Source organism: Ixodes scapularis, unplaced genomic scaffold (genome assembly GCF_016920785.2).
Source record: "Ixodes scapularis isolate PalLabHiFi unplaced genomic scaffold, ASM1692078v2 PGA_scaffold12__126_contigs__length_90152505, whole genome shotgun sequence".
NCBI classification, from domain to species: Eukaryota; Metazoa; Arthropoda; class Arachnida; order Ixodida; family Ixodidae; genus Ixodes; species Ixodes scapularis.
Window position 1 is genome coordinate 36,374,486 of NW_024609838.1, and position 18,568 is coordinate 36,393,053.

General features: G+C 44.0%; 1 protein-coding gene across 1 annotated transcript; it reads left to right on the forward strand.

Moving 5' to 3' along the window:
* Nucleotides 1–6,234: 6,234 nt before the first annotated feature.
* On the forward strand, nucleotides 6,235–7,341 carry LOC8023986 (gamma-interferon-inducible lysosomal thiol reductase-like). The gene has a single exon (XM_040214476.1). The coding sequence runs from the start codon at nucleotides 6,235–6,237 to the stop codon at nucleotides 7,339–7,341; it is 1,107 nt and encodes a 368-aa protein (XP_040070410.1).
* The last annotated feature ends 11,227 nt before the right edge of the window (nucleotides 7,342–18,568 follow it).

Here is an 18,568-nt window from a genome sequence, read left to right on the forward strand (position 1 = left end):
GGAAAAGGAGACAGCCAAAATAAGAATAGTAAAAAACACAAAGTATTGATATGGTTCAATTGGGCATGATTAGTGGATGTGCAAGGAGATTTCCTGGCGAAACCTTACTGGGTCAGTAATGAGTACAATACCGTCGGGAAGGGAGTTCCAGATGCTATTACTTGGGGAAAAAAGGAAGTGTTGAATGCCAGCGTTTTGTCTGCACTACGCTTGACGCATTGACTGTGATTAAGGCGTGATGATAGTCTGTCAGAAGGAGCAAGAAGGGTGGCATGGGAGTATGAATAGTTATAGTAGATTTTGTCAAGTAAACATAACCGAGAATCCAATCTTCGATTAGACAGTAAGGGTAGTTCAAGAGTTTCTTTGAGTTGGGTCACACTGATGTCATAAGTATAAGCTGATGCAATGAATCGCGCTGCGCGGGTTTGTATGCGTTCCGGGTTATCAGAGAGGTAAGCTTGAGAAGGGTGACAGATGAATACGTATATTCAAGCTTCGGTTGAACAAAAGTTAGTGTGCAAGCTTCTTAAGGTGGCTGGGCGCGGATTTTAAATTACGTTTCAAGCATCCAAGTGTGCGTGATGCCTCAGTTGTAGTATGATCAACATGTAGTACCCAAGAAAGCGATGAGGTTAAATGTACTCCCAAACACTTATGAAAAGCTGGTGTATTAATTAGGGTGCCGCCGAGTGAATACAAATACATATCAGTAGATTTTCTCCGGGTAAACAAAACTACTTTGCAGTTGTCAAGGTTGAGAGGCATAAACCATTGTTCACACCAGGTATTAATTTGGGTTAGGTCGTCCTGCAATACAAGATGATCTGAATCATTTGTGAATGGGCGATATATCACGCAATCATCTGCGAATAGCCTAATTTTAGAAAAAATATCATGAGAAAGGTCGTCTACGTATATTAAAATAGTAGTGGGGAGTGTCCTGCGCCCTGGGGAACTCCTGATGCTACATTACCATGGGGGGTTTTGTGGTTATTAGCCAATGTGAACTGAACTCTTCAAGTGAGAAAATCCTGAATCCAAGCGATTATAGTCGAATCAATACCAAGTACTGAAAGCTTGATGAGTATATGACGATGCGGAACACGGTCGAAGGCCTTCGCGAAGTCTAGAAATATTGCATCTGCTTGGTAATTATTATTTACGTTAACAAGTAAGTCATGAGTAAACTCTGCAAGTTGGGTTTGCCACGAGAGACCCTTACGAAAACCGTGCTGGCGGCGTAGGTAGAAAAAATGAATCGAGTTAAGGTGACTTATTATGTTTGAGCTGATTAAATGCTCTAATAGTTTCGAAGACACGCTTGTTAAAGGAATGGGGCGACAAGTATATACAAGTGATTGATCCCCACTTTTATGGAATTCTAAACGTGATTTAGATAAAGTTTGTAATTGTGATTTAAATGAGGATTTTAATTGGATTTCACTATATGTTTAGATCAGCTTCACGTTTGCTCTGCGCCCAGATTGTGCAGCACCTGTAGTATAGTAAATAATTTTATCGAAATTCTTAGTAGGGGTTCATAATTTTCTGAGGGAATTAACCTAGTATTGCTATATATGAGTTAACAAAATATACGAAGTGTTAATTTCATACATTTGTCAAACCTAACCACTTAATTGTTTGTCCGCAAAACTTTCAGGCCTTGTCTTACAAAAAAAAAAAAAAAAGACTCCAGATGGACAATTTTAGCTCATCCTTCAACTTTTAATGTTTTCAAAATAGCAGCAATTGTAAATGAAACAATTCAAACTTCTAGCCAATCTGTGATTAAGAAACAAAACAAAAACAAACTAAGATGGGGGAGCCCGCCGGTTTTCTGATAAGTCATTGGAGGCGCTTTCGCTCGGCCGTTTCGCTCCGGGCCTATTTGCATACCGTATTTGGGCGCGTGTAGTTTCGGTGTCAGCGTTTTGTGTTGATGTTGTTCCTGTGCGTGGCTTCTGTGTTTCATGCATCTGCGAATCAACGGGAACGGAAGTCGGCTCCATCGATCAAACGAACGCACCCGTTTGTTTTGCGTGACAGTCGACGAACGAGTACTCCCGGTCCGATGAACCACGATGGGGTTGACTTGGTGGCTGTGGTACGCGGGTCACATAATGCACGAAGTATCTTTTTTAGGCTTTACAAATTTTTTTTAAAGGTACACTAATGCGTATTGTGCAGGTGAGTCATATGGTCAAGGGTACATAATATAGGAGGCCAATCGTCACAAGAAGCCAGATAACTAACGAAATGTGTTTGTTAACTTTTTATTTAGTGAAAATGAACACATGGTTCCAAGTTGCAAACTTGCTGAGCGTCGTCGGAAACTATAAAATCAGTCAATTTCAGAACGATTTGGAGCGCCTGGAAGCGCGGTCGTACGCTAAAGTTGCCACATCGGCAGCAGGCGCCGGGATAGCGGCAGTGCTCGCGGTAACGTGTTACTTTTTTCGGTAACGTAGTAGCGTACTCGTTATTTTTTCGAAGACAGTAGGGAGTTTTCGCAGACCGCGTTTCCTCCTCCGCTAAGCCCTCTGCAACGAATAAGTTGCTACTGCGCCTGCGCGCCGATAGCTTTGACTGTAGAGTTTCGGGTATCGTAGCGGGTTGCGGAGGGTGTTGCGAGACGGTGAAAACGATCTACGAAAACTCCCCTAGTGACGGGTAACGTACTTACGTTACTGCTTACTTCTTCCCAAAACTTAAAACAATTACACTGGGCTTTTTTTTTGTGTCTTAGGCGTCAAGTTTTGCGATTTTTGAGTTTTTTAAAGTTTGGTTTTTAATTTTGCTTGTGAGAATTTCGTTGAAACCGTTAAAGAAAGAGAAAGTAATTATGTCCAGTTTCTGCATGAATACGCTTCTTAAATTATGGCACTATGCATACCTGTAACGTCCAAACAGCGAAACGTTTTAATTCATAATTAAAAAAAAGTAACGCAAAAGTAAACTGCGTTACTTTTTATCGGCAACGGTAACGGCAAAGGTAACATTCCTTTTATTTTCAAGTAACTTAGGCCGGTAACGTGTTAATTTTATTTGCACGTAACGAGTAACGCATTTCGTTACTCTTTTTACGGTAACGCCTACAACATTGACTATACTTCGTTTCAACTTAGGTCCGAGCGCAGCCGATGCTATGAGCCGAAGGGCCAATCAAACAGCTTTAAATGCGCAACGTCATGGCGTGCTTCCCGCGCTTGATAGGTCTAGCCGGCGGAGGAGCACGCACAGAGAGACGGCGAATAACGCCTCGTCCTCTCAACTGCAGAGAGCACGCCACGATGTTGTGCCTCTTTGGCTGTTTGATTGGCCCTTCAGCTCATAACGTCGGCCGCGCTCGGACTTAAGCTGAAACGAAGTATAAAACCCTAACTCAATGGCTGACGTCACCGTTCATTTTGTTCTCGCGAGATATAAGTTCCTTCCTGATTGTTTCCACCAGGCGTGGCATTCAGTCGAGTAACCCGAGGGTCTCCACTTCGAGCGTCGCCGCTCTTGTTACGTCACGATTTTGCTTTCTATATAGCCGACTAGAGTGTTGGCGGATGCATAAAATGAACCCAGTTTATTGTTCGGTTTCCTCTAACAGTCTCTCGCGATTGCCCGCTGATCTCTGTGTGAAAAAAATGACGTTTCGTAAAAACTTGCGGTGTGTGTAGATGTTTATACAGCCTAGAACTTGGTGTGCTTCAACGGGCGACTAGTCTCAGCTGTAGATGACCAATTCAGCCAGTGCGGTACAACCGCTAGCCTGGGGTCTCTAACGTGCACCACGCAATAGCGATACACGACCGCTCGCCGGTACGATGCTCATCCAGATCGAAACGGGCAGGGGTTGGTTCTTTTCGCCGGCACTCCAAAGTCGCAGTGTCTCTGCTAATAATCATACAACAGACAGTCTGCTAACACCGTCTGCGGCACGTTTCACTAGAGAGTTTTAGAGAACCGTTTTAGAGAACCGAACTGCGCATGCGCTACGGCAAAAGATTCTCATATGCGCACTGCGTACCGGAGAGCCTATCGTACCATATATATCGGATGTGCAAAAACGGTTTCCTAAAACTTTGTACTCTTATATTACGGTCACATTGATCATGCAACAACTGTTTGTAGGCGTGTTCGAAGCACGCACATATATATGAAGCAAAGACGTTTCGGACATGCTCGAGACGCAGCCGCCTGCAATTCTGTACTTATATGTGCAGCGAGCATAGTGTCATTTGTGCGATGTGTGACCAGCTAGGGCTCCGGCTTTAATCCGTAATGTTCTCGCGCACACTGGCCAGGCGAGCCTGTCAATTGCCTCCACTCCCGAATGACACCGCCAAAGTTTGTCATTGTGAGTCACTTGTCGAGTTTTCGGAAGCCGCGACGGGATCGTGAAACAAAAGGAAAATTTATATTCCACTCGTGTACGTCGAGAGTTTATAATTATTTTATTACCCGCGTACAGATATAGACATTTGTTGCTGCGGGGTACCGCGATTGGTCTGACTAAGTAACGGTTGCACCACCCAGGCCGGCTGATTAAGATAGAAACGTCTGCAAAGAAGCCTACCCCTAGTCAAAAGAGTATTAATGTGTCCAATAAACACACGAAATTGTAAAGATAATATAAAAAGTTATATGCACCTTATACACATGGAATATAGAAATCATATAAAAAGTTTTATGCACCTTAAACACACCTGATACAATTTATATAGGTTCTGGTACGTTTATTAAAAAAATTATATATGCAACTTTGTTATTTTAACAAGGCATTGTTTAATAATAAAAAAACTTCGACACCTAATGTTTTAACTTACTACAGGGTTAAAAAACAAAACAAAAACGTTTTATCTCTCTAATTGGTCAGTCAGGATCGCCAAATGAGATATCACAAATGCGCACTCGCTTCGATCACAAAAAATGCGATTTCGCTCGTATGAAAAAGAAAAAGAAAGTATATTAGGGAAATTAATCGTTCTTGCCTACTCGAGGTCGGCAAACGTTGCAGTTCTGGACATACCTTCTGGCACACAGCCGCTACAAAGTTTTCTTTTTCAATGAAGCAATAGCGTACTTAATTGCTATCCACATTTGCCTGGCGAACTGCCGCCCTACGTATTTCCAAATGCAATGCAGGCGCAGTAGATATACCAGGTCACTTGGTAAAGATATTGTCTCCGATGATAAGAACCGAGTTCCACGCGGTCACCATTCATTATTTTGTGCACAATACGAAGCCATATAAGCCTAGCAGATGTACGCCTTTGACGTTGTGCTTTTCTCTTTTTGTTTAGCATGAAGTTTTCGAGTACGCGCAGTTGAATGATTCTGGTCATAGTTCCAACCGCTTTCTTTTCTTTTTATTTTTTGCTAGCAGAAATACTTTTTTTTTTTCGTGATCCAAGCGAGAACGCATTTTCGACACGTCCTTTGGCGATCGTACCTTGGCCAATTGGAAATGCAGTTCGGTTCCCTAAAAGTCTGTACTGAAGCCTTAGGCGGTCTTCAAATTACGAGAAAACTACTACAAGCGACTATCACGAACCTCCACAAAGCTTGCACACTTTGATGGTTAGATCGCCGTGGTGTCCTGAAAAGTAATAGATTATTGTGCCTTACTTCTGAGCGATGAAGTGAAGCGGGAAAAATGACAAAAAGTCAAGCGTAAATGGTATACGGCCATAGCTATGTTCATACTGGGCAAAATATAACCAATAAAACAGCTTCCTTCCGTGTATGATAAAATGTAGTAAACTGTCAGCGCAACATTTACTAAATGGTTACGCTTACAACCACATTGATTGCTTGAAAAATCTATTATGGACTGTAACATAACATCGCTCATATGATATCCTTCGCTACTTTTAAGACGCAAAAAAGAAAACACCACCCGCTTTTTGAAGTTAACTTGGAAGAGCGGCGAAGCACAGCAACATGTGTCTTTAGCAACACCTGCTCGCGCGTATGTCTCCAAAAAAATTTCTTGATGATTTTTTTTGTTTTGCACGATTGTTGTGGATTGAGACTGTTCTGCACTTGCGCGTATTCTAAGACAGATTGAAATGCCGCAGGTTGTAACACAACTAAATTCCGCTCCTTCTTTTTCTCAGATTGAATCGGGTGGCTTGGAGATGACGTAAACTCGAGAGCGGTCTTTCGGCCTTTCAAACGCGCTAACATCTGCTCAGATGAGTTCCTTCGCCGATGACGCTTCGCTTGTTTTGTGGCGTTATGAAGAGACGGTATGGTCGATTCGGCAAGTTTACCATCTTCGTGGGGCTCATTTTCGTGTGCCAAGGTCCGTTTCCGATCCGTTGTGTCTACGATGGTGATCCCAACATCAGGGGCCTTCAGTATAATCGTACACTCAACGACGGTGTTGAGGATGACTGGTTCAGCCAGCACCTCCGAAACAAGCTCGGCAAGGACTCTCTCTCCCATGAAAAGAAAAAGGAGAATACTAGTAACAAGAACAAAGCGAATCATCTAGATCCTAACTTCAACGTCGACAGACAGAAGAACAAGAGTGGTGGAGGCCACAAGGCAAGTGAGCCAGTCACGGCGGCAATAACGACAAAATCACCGAGGAAGGCACCAGGAGGAAGTACCGGTTTGACCACTACCAAAGCAACAAAGCCACCCAATTCCAAAAAGGACTACCCCAAAACAACCGTTAAGCCTAAAGGACCAGGCAACAAGGGAAATCGCAAGGTTACCGTCGACATCAAAATCAAGAAGGTCGAGTTGGTAGTCATATACGAATCTCTATGCCCGTATAGCAGACGCCTCGTCTACAGCCAGTTGCGGCCGACCTACACCCAGCTGGCATCATACATCAATTTAACCTTGTTACCGTTCGGCAAGGCCCACGTCAGGACCGAACGTGATGGTGCGGGCCGCAACATAACCAGGATCTCCTGCCAGCACGGCGAAAACGAGTGTGTGGGCAACAAGATCGAGACGTGCGTCCTGAGGGTGGTCAAGCAAACAGTGACTGCAGTTCAGATAGTCGCTTGCATGTCCGAAAACTCGTCTCCCCACAGAGCCGGCGAGAACTGTGCTAAGGCCTTCGGCGTCCAATGGAGCTTGATCGACACCTGCGTTAAGGAGCACGGCGAGGAGTACGAACTTCAAGTCGCCGCAACGACCTGGAAGTACAAGAGTGACGTGACGCGGGTGCCGCTCGTCGTGATGGATGGCGACCAGGGTAACTATGTCAACTATCATGCGCAGAACGACATGATAATCATAGTGTGTAATGAGATAAGAGCTCTTGGTAACAAGGAACCAAAGGTTTGCCACCATGAACGGCGTCGACGCCGACGGCGCAAACGTTAAACAGAACTGAAGCTGTGCTAGGTCGAAGAGAACATCAGTGTTGCGGTGTTTGCAAAAACAAGCGGCAGGCACTGCTAAACTTTGGAAATAGAAGGCTTGGCTCAACATCCCGTCGTTTTGCGCTTGATTTTTGATTATTTGTATTGAGTGATGCTTTGATCGTATTGGCTACCTTGTGTTAATGAGGTGAAGAGAGCTGGAAATTTAGTATTCCGTTTGAGATGTGTCAGCGATTAGAGCGGTTGCAGAGCGACCTCTCTGAAAGAGAGTTTGAATTATTCGTTCAGGGACGACTGCTGTGGGAAGAAATCGTTGGCGGCGTAACCACGAGAGTGTGCCACCATCTGTAGAGTTTAGTGCCAACGGTGGTTCAAGGAAAATGAATTTCAGAATGAGTAAATAATATATATATATATATATATATATATATATATATAGATGCAAGGTGACGGTAGAAAACAAACCAGGAGGATTTTATTCGACGTTTCGACCTGAGGCAGGTCTTCGTCAGATATATATATATATATATATATATATATTCCTTTCTTCATCGGCAGTTTTAAGACGTGTCACTAAGTACGTCTTCTGTTCTGCTCTTGTTCGTTGTAACGAAATGTGCGTGTAGCTTCCGTGACGTGTACAGGGGCGGGAGTGAAATCTGAAGGCCGCGGCAGCCGCGGTGGCAGACTGCAGCATATATGGATGGATGGATAAATGAATGAAAGAGCACGGCTGACTTGGAATCGGGTCTCAGTTTGCGCCATCTAGTCGGTGTCTTTAATTGTAACTGTTACGATAAGCATACATGCCAGGTGGGATCAAAGTTCATGAGTCTAGTTTCATAGGGTAAAAAAAGAGGGCAGCACGGTGATGCGTGCGCAGCTGTCGACGGCAGCGACCTTCATACGTCGTTATGCCAAAGGGCGTTGCTCTGGGAGAATTTGAAGCTGTACTACGCGAGTTTTTGTGACCGAATGTATCAACACATTGCCGATTTCAGTATGAGCTGCAAATTAGAGTGAAGAGGGTACATCAATCTTACGTTAAACATGGAAAGTATGAAACAGATAGCCTTTAAATAAATCGGGAGGCTTATGGTAAAAAAGCAATGAGTCATGCGAGCTGCTCGGAGTTGCCCTCGCGCTTCAAGAACGCATGAGAGAACATCACTGTAAGACGAAGAGACGTCAAGGCGACCTTCCACAAGCTCGCTTCCCAAAAATTTTTCCGGAATTTGGTAACTTGCGCACGAGGCTTGGGGGAGAACCATTTAAGACACTGTTAACATCGTCAATGTCTTTTTGCTCTTTTGTCAGATAGAGCTAAAGCCCAAGGGTCGCCGTTTTAAAATCGTGGACAAAATTGAGAGCGAATTGCAGAAGGTGCTCCTCACGCTGTATGGCGTGAGAATTATTTTAGGGGAGATAAAGTTTGATCATAAGTATATACTTTATTGTACCTAGGGCTAGTCTCAGAATTTTTTGATCGCCACCTCGTACATACACAAGATTAAGGTTTATTTTTCATGGTAATATCTAAAATATTTGATCCGACAATGGCTAGTGCTGTCAGACGACAAGCGGTGCTGTAACTACCGTCTGTGTTTTGTTTGCCACCTTCCAAAGCACTTTTGGGATGCTGGACATTCCTTGTAGGCTTTAGTTTGAGGTGCCCGTTTTGATCGAATTGAATAAATATGTTTAGAAACAGAAGCAAACCATCGTACGGTACATTTATGCCCTGGAAGTTTGGAATCGTCAATAAATAAACGTCTCCCTTCTTTGATAGCGCTAATGCGTTTGTCCGTGTTTGGGGAGAAATAAAAAAAAACAGCTTCGCGATCTTTCAATTTTTTTTTTTTTTTTTTCATTTTTTAGGGTTAGTGTTGGTTTTTTGGCGCACTGGCGTTGTATCACCTTGTGTTACAGGTTGAAACTTTGGGACACACTTTTCGATGAAACGTTCGAATCCTCCAGTTTGAACCTCAGCCGGTACACGAAAGTGGTGAAGTCTTCTGGAGCTGACCAAAATGCTTATCAGGGTGGCTCTTATGCTGTGCCGCCGAGCCGATTTTGTTTTTTAGTTGTCCAATTTATGCACAACTTCCGTTCTTTGAAAATGAGTGCGGTGGTGCGTGGTGACATTTATCCGATCCCATCAACACCAATCATCGGGCGGCATAAGGACCTCGCGAGTTAAATCCAAGGTGTTTTTTTTTTTTTAATTTTTATGGCTTATTTCAATTACTAAACTATCTTCTGAGGTTGCCGTCATGACGGACTTTGAAGATTACTGTAGAGGTATTGTCACTCTTCTGTTAATTTGTTTTTGCACCAACTGTTGTAGTATTGGTGCCAGGCGAGTCACGTTTGTGTTTGCTGGTCGACGACTAATAGGCCCGGGTTGCACGCTTAGTCATGTTGAGAGTGTGTCGCTAGCCTACTGTTTGGATTGCTAAAATGCTTGCGTACATCGTTAATTCAATTTGTATTAATAGAGCCATAATATTTTCACCAACACGAGCGTCGCCTCTGCTCCTACTAATTAGACGTGACTTGGCCCTAACACCTTTTCACTGGATCACCGTAGTTACTTTGTTTAAAGTAATTTTTTCGTCCTCTGGTAAATTTCTTAATTTCCATACTCCTTCGAGGCACACCTTTAGTAGCCTTGTTTTAAGGGCACTTATAAGAACGAACTCACTTAAAGTATTCGCGAATCCGCCCGCGATCTCAACTCTGCGCGTGCCCAGCATCGCAGGCGCTGGTTCGCCGACTTTTTAAAAGAGTTCATTCTGAAAGCCTTTAACGTTCCCCTGAAAAAAGGGTATAATGTATTATTTCCAAGAGAGTATTCGTTGAGGGCAAGGGAAAAGTTTGTCGCTGCGCGGTCTCTTGTTCGTTCAAACCAGTGCTTTATTCAAACACAGTTTAGTGTTTAGCCCTTCATGGCCAACATTTTGGGACATTTCGAGGAATAAAAAAAGTTTTTAGGGAAATAATAAAATTTTAGTTCATTTGCGTTTTATGGTACCCAAACGATTACTGTCCCGGGGAACATTACGATCTTCAATCAAGAAAAGCATATATTGATAATTTTGTGAATGTAACCTATAATATTCAATATAAAAAAATTGTAGAGCCGCGGAATAAAAACTCTATGTGTCCAATAATGACTCACCGATCAAGACAAACAGTGACCACCGATCAGGACAGCAATAAATGTGTGTGCATACCATCTGTCGTGATGACCACCGATCAAGAAAATAAATATGTTCGTACCTTTGTTCAAAACTCTGTGTCACGTCTGTGTCATGTGCTAAACAGCTTCGCTCATCATCCACATGCACAGAGTAAAATGGCTGACATTTTTTTTTTGTCAAACATCTTCCGATATTTACACATTTCTTTTTAACAATTATCACTGAAAAAGAACCCACAAATGTTGGGGACGAAATGTCGCTTAACTTAATGGTATGGGACTCCCTTTTGACACAGACGAACTCAATGTAGTCACTTTCCAGAAGGAGCATATAAACAGAATAGCGCCCGCTTTCCGATGTGCCCGTAACTGTTTTGCAGGAATCGCAGCCAGCCATTGGTCACGATCCCGTTGATCTTTCGAAAACTTGTGCAGACTCGGCCGCACAATGCCACTTTGGGATGCGGGACATGTGAGCCAGCTCTTCACGCCACATCTTGGGGGTATTCTTTTTGGAGCCGATCACGGGCATTCACCACGGGCACTCACAACTCATTTCCAACTCTTCAATGTACAAAACAACTTATCTTGAAGTGCAGAACAGCGAGCCGAACAGACATAACTGTGGAGCAATCGCTCGACAAACGGTACCCGCTTCGCTGTCTGCTTCGCGCGCGCAAAAAAAAAAAAAAAAAAAAGGAAAAACAAATATATATATGACGAGAAAAAAAAAAATACAAAAGCGCGGTCGGGTGTCACTACGTGACTTCGGGCACTCTCTCCTAATCTATGTTCCTCCGACCGCCGTGCGCAGGTTTCGGTTTCGGTTTCGAGCAGTTGCGTTTCTTGGCTTTATTAAAAATATACGTGACTCTGTAGCAAAATATTAATTTGGTAGTCTTCTGACACCCTATAAAATCGCCTGTCAAATATATCTATCTATCTTTTTTTGAGGGGGGGGGGGGGGTGGGGGGGTGGTCGTGGTGCCAGTGTTTGTTTAAGATACGTTCAAGCCAGATTGTTCCGACGACATGACTACCAGTCGAGTAACCCAGGGTGCGCTCTTTGGCCGTCGCCTCTTTTTTGTCGTCATGATTTTGCTTTCTATCAAGACGACTGGAGTGTATTCGGATGTATAAACCGAACGATGTTCATTGCTTGTTTTCCCCGAAGGTTTCGCGAGTGCCTGCTGACCTCTGCGAAAATAATGGCGCTTTATAGTCAGGTCGGTATATGTTCCTTAGGCCGAATATGACTCGAATAGACTCTTTGCACACGCATTATATTACAGGCGCCATTGCTGACCTTCTCTCGTCTTACCCAGATGCCGAGACAGTGAAGCTGGCGTTCACGAGCTTCCACAAAAGATCAGTGCTGGGGATAAGGACACGCTAGAATCAAAAATGCCAATAACCTGCCGTGCTTTGGTCACGATAAAGTGAAGTAAACGTAATAAGCGGAAACAAAAATTGAGGGTCGATTATGGCGACGCCCACGCGCAGCTGCCGCAAAGTGTCTATAAAAAAGGGTGGCGGATTTTTGCGGTTCATAACGGTTTCTGCCTTCTTCGCGATTTTTAGCATGTGATGTGGAATTAAATTCTGTGACTCATTCATTGACACTCTAGAGCCTCGGTCACACTACTTATGCGTCATACTAAAGACTGTCTGTCTGCAGACACCGTCTGAGGCACTTCCTTGTATAAGGGTCGTGGAACACTGGCCATACAAAACAACTGTCCGCGGACATATGTTCGAAGCATACATAGATGTATACGAAGGCTTGTCCGTAGGTAATTCTGTCGTTCTGTCTGCTGCGAACGCCATGTCTCTTGTACCATTGCCTCGTCTATGCTCACGAAGCCTGGCAGTTCGACGGTCGCAGAATTGGAGCGCGAGGATCTGGTAGCACAGAGCATCAAGGAGCCATTTCTGGGGGACCTGGACGTCAGCGCACAGCTATTGCAGCGGCGAGGTCCCGAAACGCACTTGTTCGCTCGGGAGAAGTGTGTTTCGGCGTCTCGCCGCAGCGGGACGCCAGTCATGCGGCTCTCTCAAGGTACATGTACAGATGGTAGCCAAACTAGGGACAAAACATGGTACAAAACCAATTGCCAGCGACACCAACCTGGAGGGTCACGTGGTTACGGTCAGAGCCGTTTATACTGGTTTGGCCAATGGGCGGAGCTTGTTGCCCGCTAGAACCAGCGGATTTTACGATAACACAAAATGGCGTTACTTCTTTCTCTTCTTTATTCCTGAGAAATTGCATATAATTCCTATGAGTGAGAGACCCAAAATGGCGGACGGGAGTAGTCATTCCTCGGTTGTGAGACTACGCTGCTGTGGTTGCCAAACTGTCAAAATCTCCTTATTAAGTAGGCCAAACTCTCTCAGTATAAACGGCTCTGGTTACGGTGCGTTCGAAGCGCAATTAGGTGAAGTTATGGAAAACTATATACAAATAAAATATTTTAAAATTCAATATATTAAGTTGTATTTTTAATTTCGTATATTATTATTACTTATCTGAAATAAGGTTTTTCGCGCTCAAAAAAGCTGAAATAGTTTTTCTTACTAATAATATACTAACTTATTCTTAGCGCCCTCTGAACTCCACAAGCAACAAGGCTGGCTTGTAATAACCAGCCTTGTTGCAAACAACAAGATAAGCAGCAATATAAAGAGACTTAGACAGGGTTGCCCATTGTCTACCCTGCTCTGTATGGTACACCTCAGTGAGATGGAAAAAAAGATTAGAGCAGAGCAACCTAGGTTTTGACCTGGCTCGCATGGAGGAAGCACATAAGTATTGCCAGGGTTAACGTATGCAGACGACATTGTACTCGTAGCAGAAAGTCGTGATACAATACAGGAACTGATTAGGATTTGCAGCAGGAAAGGGGACAGTTTAGGACTAAAATTGAGTAGGGACAAGTCGGGTACAATAGTTGTCAACGACGAGAAGGTTGAACCCCTGGAGATACAGGACACAGTGATAGAACACGAAGAAAAGTACAAATATCTGGGAGTATGGTTAAGTGAGGGAAGAAAGTATCTATAAGAACATGAGGATATTGTAATAAAGGATGGGAAACGATACTCAGCTATTATGAAACACAGGGCGCTCTGGAACTATAATAGATATGAAGTTGTTAGGAGTGTATGGAAGGGAGGTCGTGGTGCCAGGACTATCATTTGGGAATGCAGTATTGCGTATGAGGTCAGAAATGCAAGCAGGTTTAGAGATACAGCAAAGGAGTGTGGGTAGGTTGGCACTGGGGGCCCATGGGAATACACTAAATGAGGGAGTACAGGGATATATGGGTTGGGAATCTTTCGAGAGTAAAGGAGCAATCAGTAAAGTAAACTTTGAACAAAGACTAGCTGAAATTGAGGATACACGGTGGGCAGGGAAAGTGTACAAGTATCTATATATAAAAAGTCTAAGCACTATGTGAACAAACCGAGCCCGCAAGCTGCGATCTAATACATTTCAATGAGATGGGGCCGATCAAAGCACACCAGTAGAAAAGGGAGTGAAGGAAACTGAGAGGAAATTGTGGGAAGAGAGAATGCAGGGAAAATCAGCTTTAACAATATACAGGGCACAGAAACAAGAAATAAAGAAGGAACAGTTGTATGATAATTAATTGGGGAGCTCATTGCTGTTTCAAGCTGGAACGGGGGTGCTAAGAACGAAAATATATAGGGTTAAATTTCAGGAAATTGACACTCTATGCGACATAAGCAAACGCGAAAGGGAAACTATAGAACATGTAATTTTAATGTGCACTTGGCTTCGTCCCACCATCTTCGAGGGGATGACTACGGATTTGGAGGGGGAACTGGGGATTCGAAGGCAGGGATGGACGAATGAATAGGAAAAGAATTGCGGTAACTAAGAGGAGATTGGAAGATTGGTGGAAAAGATCTAGGGTGGGGTAAAAATACAGATAAAAATAGTGAATGGAAACACATTAAAAATTAAAAACCTTTAATGTGTTAAAAATTATACAAATTAAAAAAATAAGTAAGTTTTTATAAGTTTATAAGTTTTTTATTTGGTTCTTATGTGTTCTTATTAATCTTATATAGTTCTTATATGGTTCTTATGTGTTCTTATATATCTTGTGTGATTCACATGTGTTTATTGGACACCAGAAATGTCTCATACAAATGGTTCTTTCACTAGGGTCAATCTCTTTTAATTATTTCTTTGGTTGCTGTACATTTTACAGACCTTTAAATACCTAGTTTTTGTTCTGGTGTAAATACACCTTCTATGAGTCGCATAGATTAATGCGAACAAAGCTTTTCTTGATTTCTACATTTTCAGTCAAAGCTTGTACTCCAGGAAATGCCTGAATTTATGTCATTTTGTGAGCACACATCTTATTGTCACGAATGACAATTGATGAGGCGAAAAAAACTGCAGCAAGCTGAACGTTTAGTAGGGCGAACTTGTGCCTAAAACAAAAGAGAAAAAGGCTAGCGTTGCAGGCGTCGATGGCGGCGAAACAGCAGGACTGTTCCCGAGACTGTCCCCGGCTCACCACGTTGAGCACCTTTTTTTCAAGCAGAACATTCTAACCTCGTATAAGCAACAGGGTTCTTAAATTTACTAGAACGCGACATTTAAAAAAAAATTAAAGACGTTTACAATTGCCTGTAATGCCGAATTAGAGCACAGCTCTTGAGGAGGGGAAGGTACAGGGAGGAGGTTATGCCCCTCTTTCTCCTCCTCCGTACCTTCTTCTCCTCCCCTCCTCCTCCTCTTCAAGCACAACGACGCCTTTCGGGCACAACAACGCCGCGTTTTCGCTCAATGGGACAAGTAAAGGCCTCTGACCTCGCGCTAAGCGCGTGCTGACGGGAGCGTTCACCAGCTTTATATCGCTCCGTTAAAACTGTTGCTCATGGCAGACGATAAGTAGCTGATGACACATGAGCAGCGCTACATCAGCGCTTCGGTGCATGTGAGAACCGGCCTTAAAGCGTTCGCCTTAATCTTTTTTCTTCATGTGTGTGTTCCTTTCAGCTGAGACTGCAGCCGATGCCACAAGCACTAGAGCTCGAAGTCGCTGCTTTGAAGCGTTCTTCCGCAGAACGAGCACTCACGCTAGAAATGCACGTCTCAAAGCCAGGAGCGCGGGCTAGCTCGCTCTTGTAGCCTTGGCTACAGTCTCAGCTTAAGGGTGTACAAAATATAGCAATGGTAGTGGGGGCTAAATTTTTCATTGACAGCGTAAACCAGGGTCACTGCATCTCAAAGGCAGACCGCTCTTAGGTCATATAAACAGGAACGTCAAATTTGGTTTTCGGTTTGGTCTTTGTTCCTAAATGACACCCCCAAATTGTACATGCGTCGAGGACATATAAATGTTTTATGGCCCGTATACAGAAGAATGATCTGTTGCTGAGGGGTAAAAATGAATGCTGCTATAAAACACATTTCTAACGCGATTTGAGTGACAAAAGAGTAGTTGCACAAGTAGGACCGACTGATTAAAAGATAAACGTCCACAAAGAAGTTTTTCCTTAGTGAAAACAAATGTAATATAACATGTACAATAGACATATCAGAATATATACATCACATGTATCTTATATACGCCTTCTATACAGCTGATATAATTTATATAGGTTGCGGTACATTCACTGAACAAACTACATAATACATTTCGTTTTTTTTTTTTCAATACGACATTGCCTAATAATGCTAAATTTTGACACCATACCCTATTGAAAAACCAGCAAGGATATCAAGCTGAGCAAGCTGGTTTAGCTGGTTTTTAAGCTGGTTCGAGCTGGTCTAGGTAGTAATCAAGCTGGTTCAAGCTGGTTCAAGCTGGTTCGAGCTGGCACTTCAGCTGGGCAAGCTGGTTCGAGCTGGTACCTAAGCTAGTTCAAGCTTGTCAAGCTGGTTCAAGCAGGTTCGAGCTGGCACTGCAGATGGGCAAGCTGGTACTTGAGCTGGTTTAAGCTTGTCATGCTGGTTCGAGCTGGTTCTGGATTGGGCCCAAGCTGGTTCAAGCTGGTTCAAGCTGGTCTTGCTGGGAGCGCGCGCGCCTGGGTCGGCGAGAGCTTGTCAAACTTTCATTGCCGGGAGCGAGCGCGCCAAGGTCGGCTGGGGTGGGGACGATGCCACGTCCTGTTCTTTGTCCTCTCGTTTTTGGTGGACGACCGGGCGCTTCAGGCACGCTGCAAACTTCCTTTGTGTGCGTGAAAAGAGAGAGTGTGAGTGGTAGGAACGGTGAATTTGAGACATGTTTGGCTACCCTGGGCAGATTTTCGAAGGGGCGGCTGTGTGCGCGTTGTTTGGCGACTGCTTGAACGGCGGTGCAAGCGAAGCGGGATTTAAGGAGACAGCAAGCGGCAGTCCGTTCAGCGCGGGAAGAAGTCGGATGTCCCGACTGAGGCGTCGTTTCATATCGTCGAACATCTGTGTGCTCGTGAATGACGGTGGTGCCAAGGAGTATCGCCAATGCCATCCAAACCACAGGGATTTCCTCGCCCCTGCCGATTACGCAAGAAGACGCTTTGCCCGCATTACGGGCGGGACCCAGGTTCGCTTTTCTCATCCGTGTAGTATTTTGTTTTTATTGTTATTGCCTGTTTTGGCGTGTGTCTAGTACATTTCATGTTGAGAGTTAAGCAATCTAGTTTTAATAGCATTGTTTGTTTAGCACCGAGAACCACTATCTGTGCGCCGGTTAGTACTGTGTAAACGCAGTGGATGTGTAGCATCTTAGCTCATGTGAGCAGACCGCGAACACGAAAATAATAAATTAGATGCCGAGCTGGCTTTTCTGAAGAGTTAGGCTTGTTTATCCTGTGTATTCATTTAAACTAGTTAAAAGGGTGGGGAAGAACACCAGCCTAACCAGCATGGGCAGTTTACCCAGCATGACCCAGCATTTGCCCAGCATTCATTTAGCACGACCCAGCATCCAACCAGCTCGACCAGCACGGCGAGCTGGGCATGCTGGAGCAATAACCCAGCATGAAACTGGGATGCTGGGACCAGCTGTGCTGGGACCAGCAGGGCAAGCTGGGCATGCTGGAAGCTGGAATGCTGGGATCAGTTTGTGCTGGTATTTACAATAGGGTATGTTATGATTTAGCAGAGTGTTTTAGAAAACCGTTTTACTTCTCCAATCGGTTAGATCACGATTGCCAAACGACTTGCAAGAAAGACGTCCTCGCGTAAATCGCACACACACACACACACACACACACACACACACACACACACACACACACACACACACACACACACACACACACACACACACACACACACACGCACACGCACACGCACACGCACACGCACACACACACGCACACACACACACACACACACACACACACACACGCACACACAAAAAAAAAGATTTTGCACGCATAAAAAATCGAATAAGCTAGGAATAGTCTTTGCCTATTAGAGGTCGACAAACGCTCCAGTTCTGGACATATCGTCTGGCACGCAGCCACTACAAAGTTTGCATTCTCGATGAAACAATAGCGCATGGGTGTCTGTCCACGTTCGCATTGCAAGCTGCCGCCACCGTACATCTCTAAATGCAATGCAGGCCCAGTACAAACACCAAGTCATATGGTAAAGAAGTCGCCTTCAATGATAAAAACAGAGTTCTACGCGGCCACAATTTATTATCTCATGCACTTTACGGAATCATATTAATTTTCGTTTAACACGAAGTGTCTTAGCAGCGACTCGACGTGCCGCTTCTCAAGTACGCGCAGACGATTTATTTCGCTCACAATTCCAGCCCCTTCTTTTTTTTTTTTCTTCCGCGAGCAGAATTTTATTTTATGTATAATCCGAGCGAAAGCGCATTTTTGGCACGTCATTTGGCGATCGTATCTTGATTGATTGAAGATTTTCCTAAAAACTTGTACTGAAGCTTTAAGCTGTCTTCAAATCACGATTATACTTAGCCACCACAAGCGACTATCACAACCCCCCCCCTCCCCCCCCAAAGCTTGCTTCCGTTGGAGGTCTG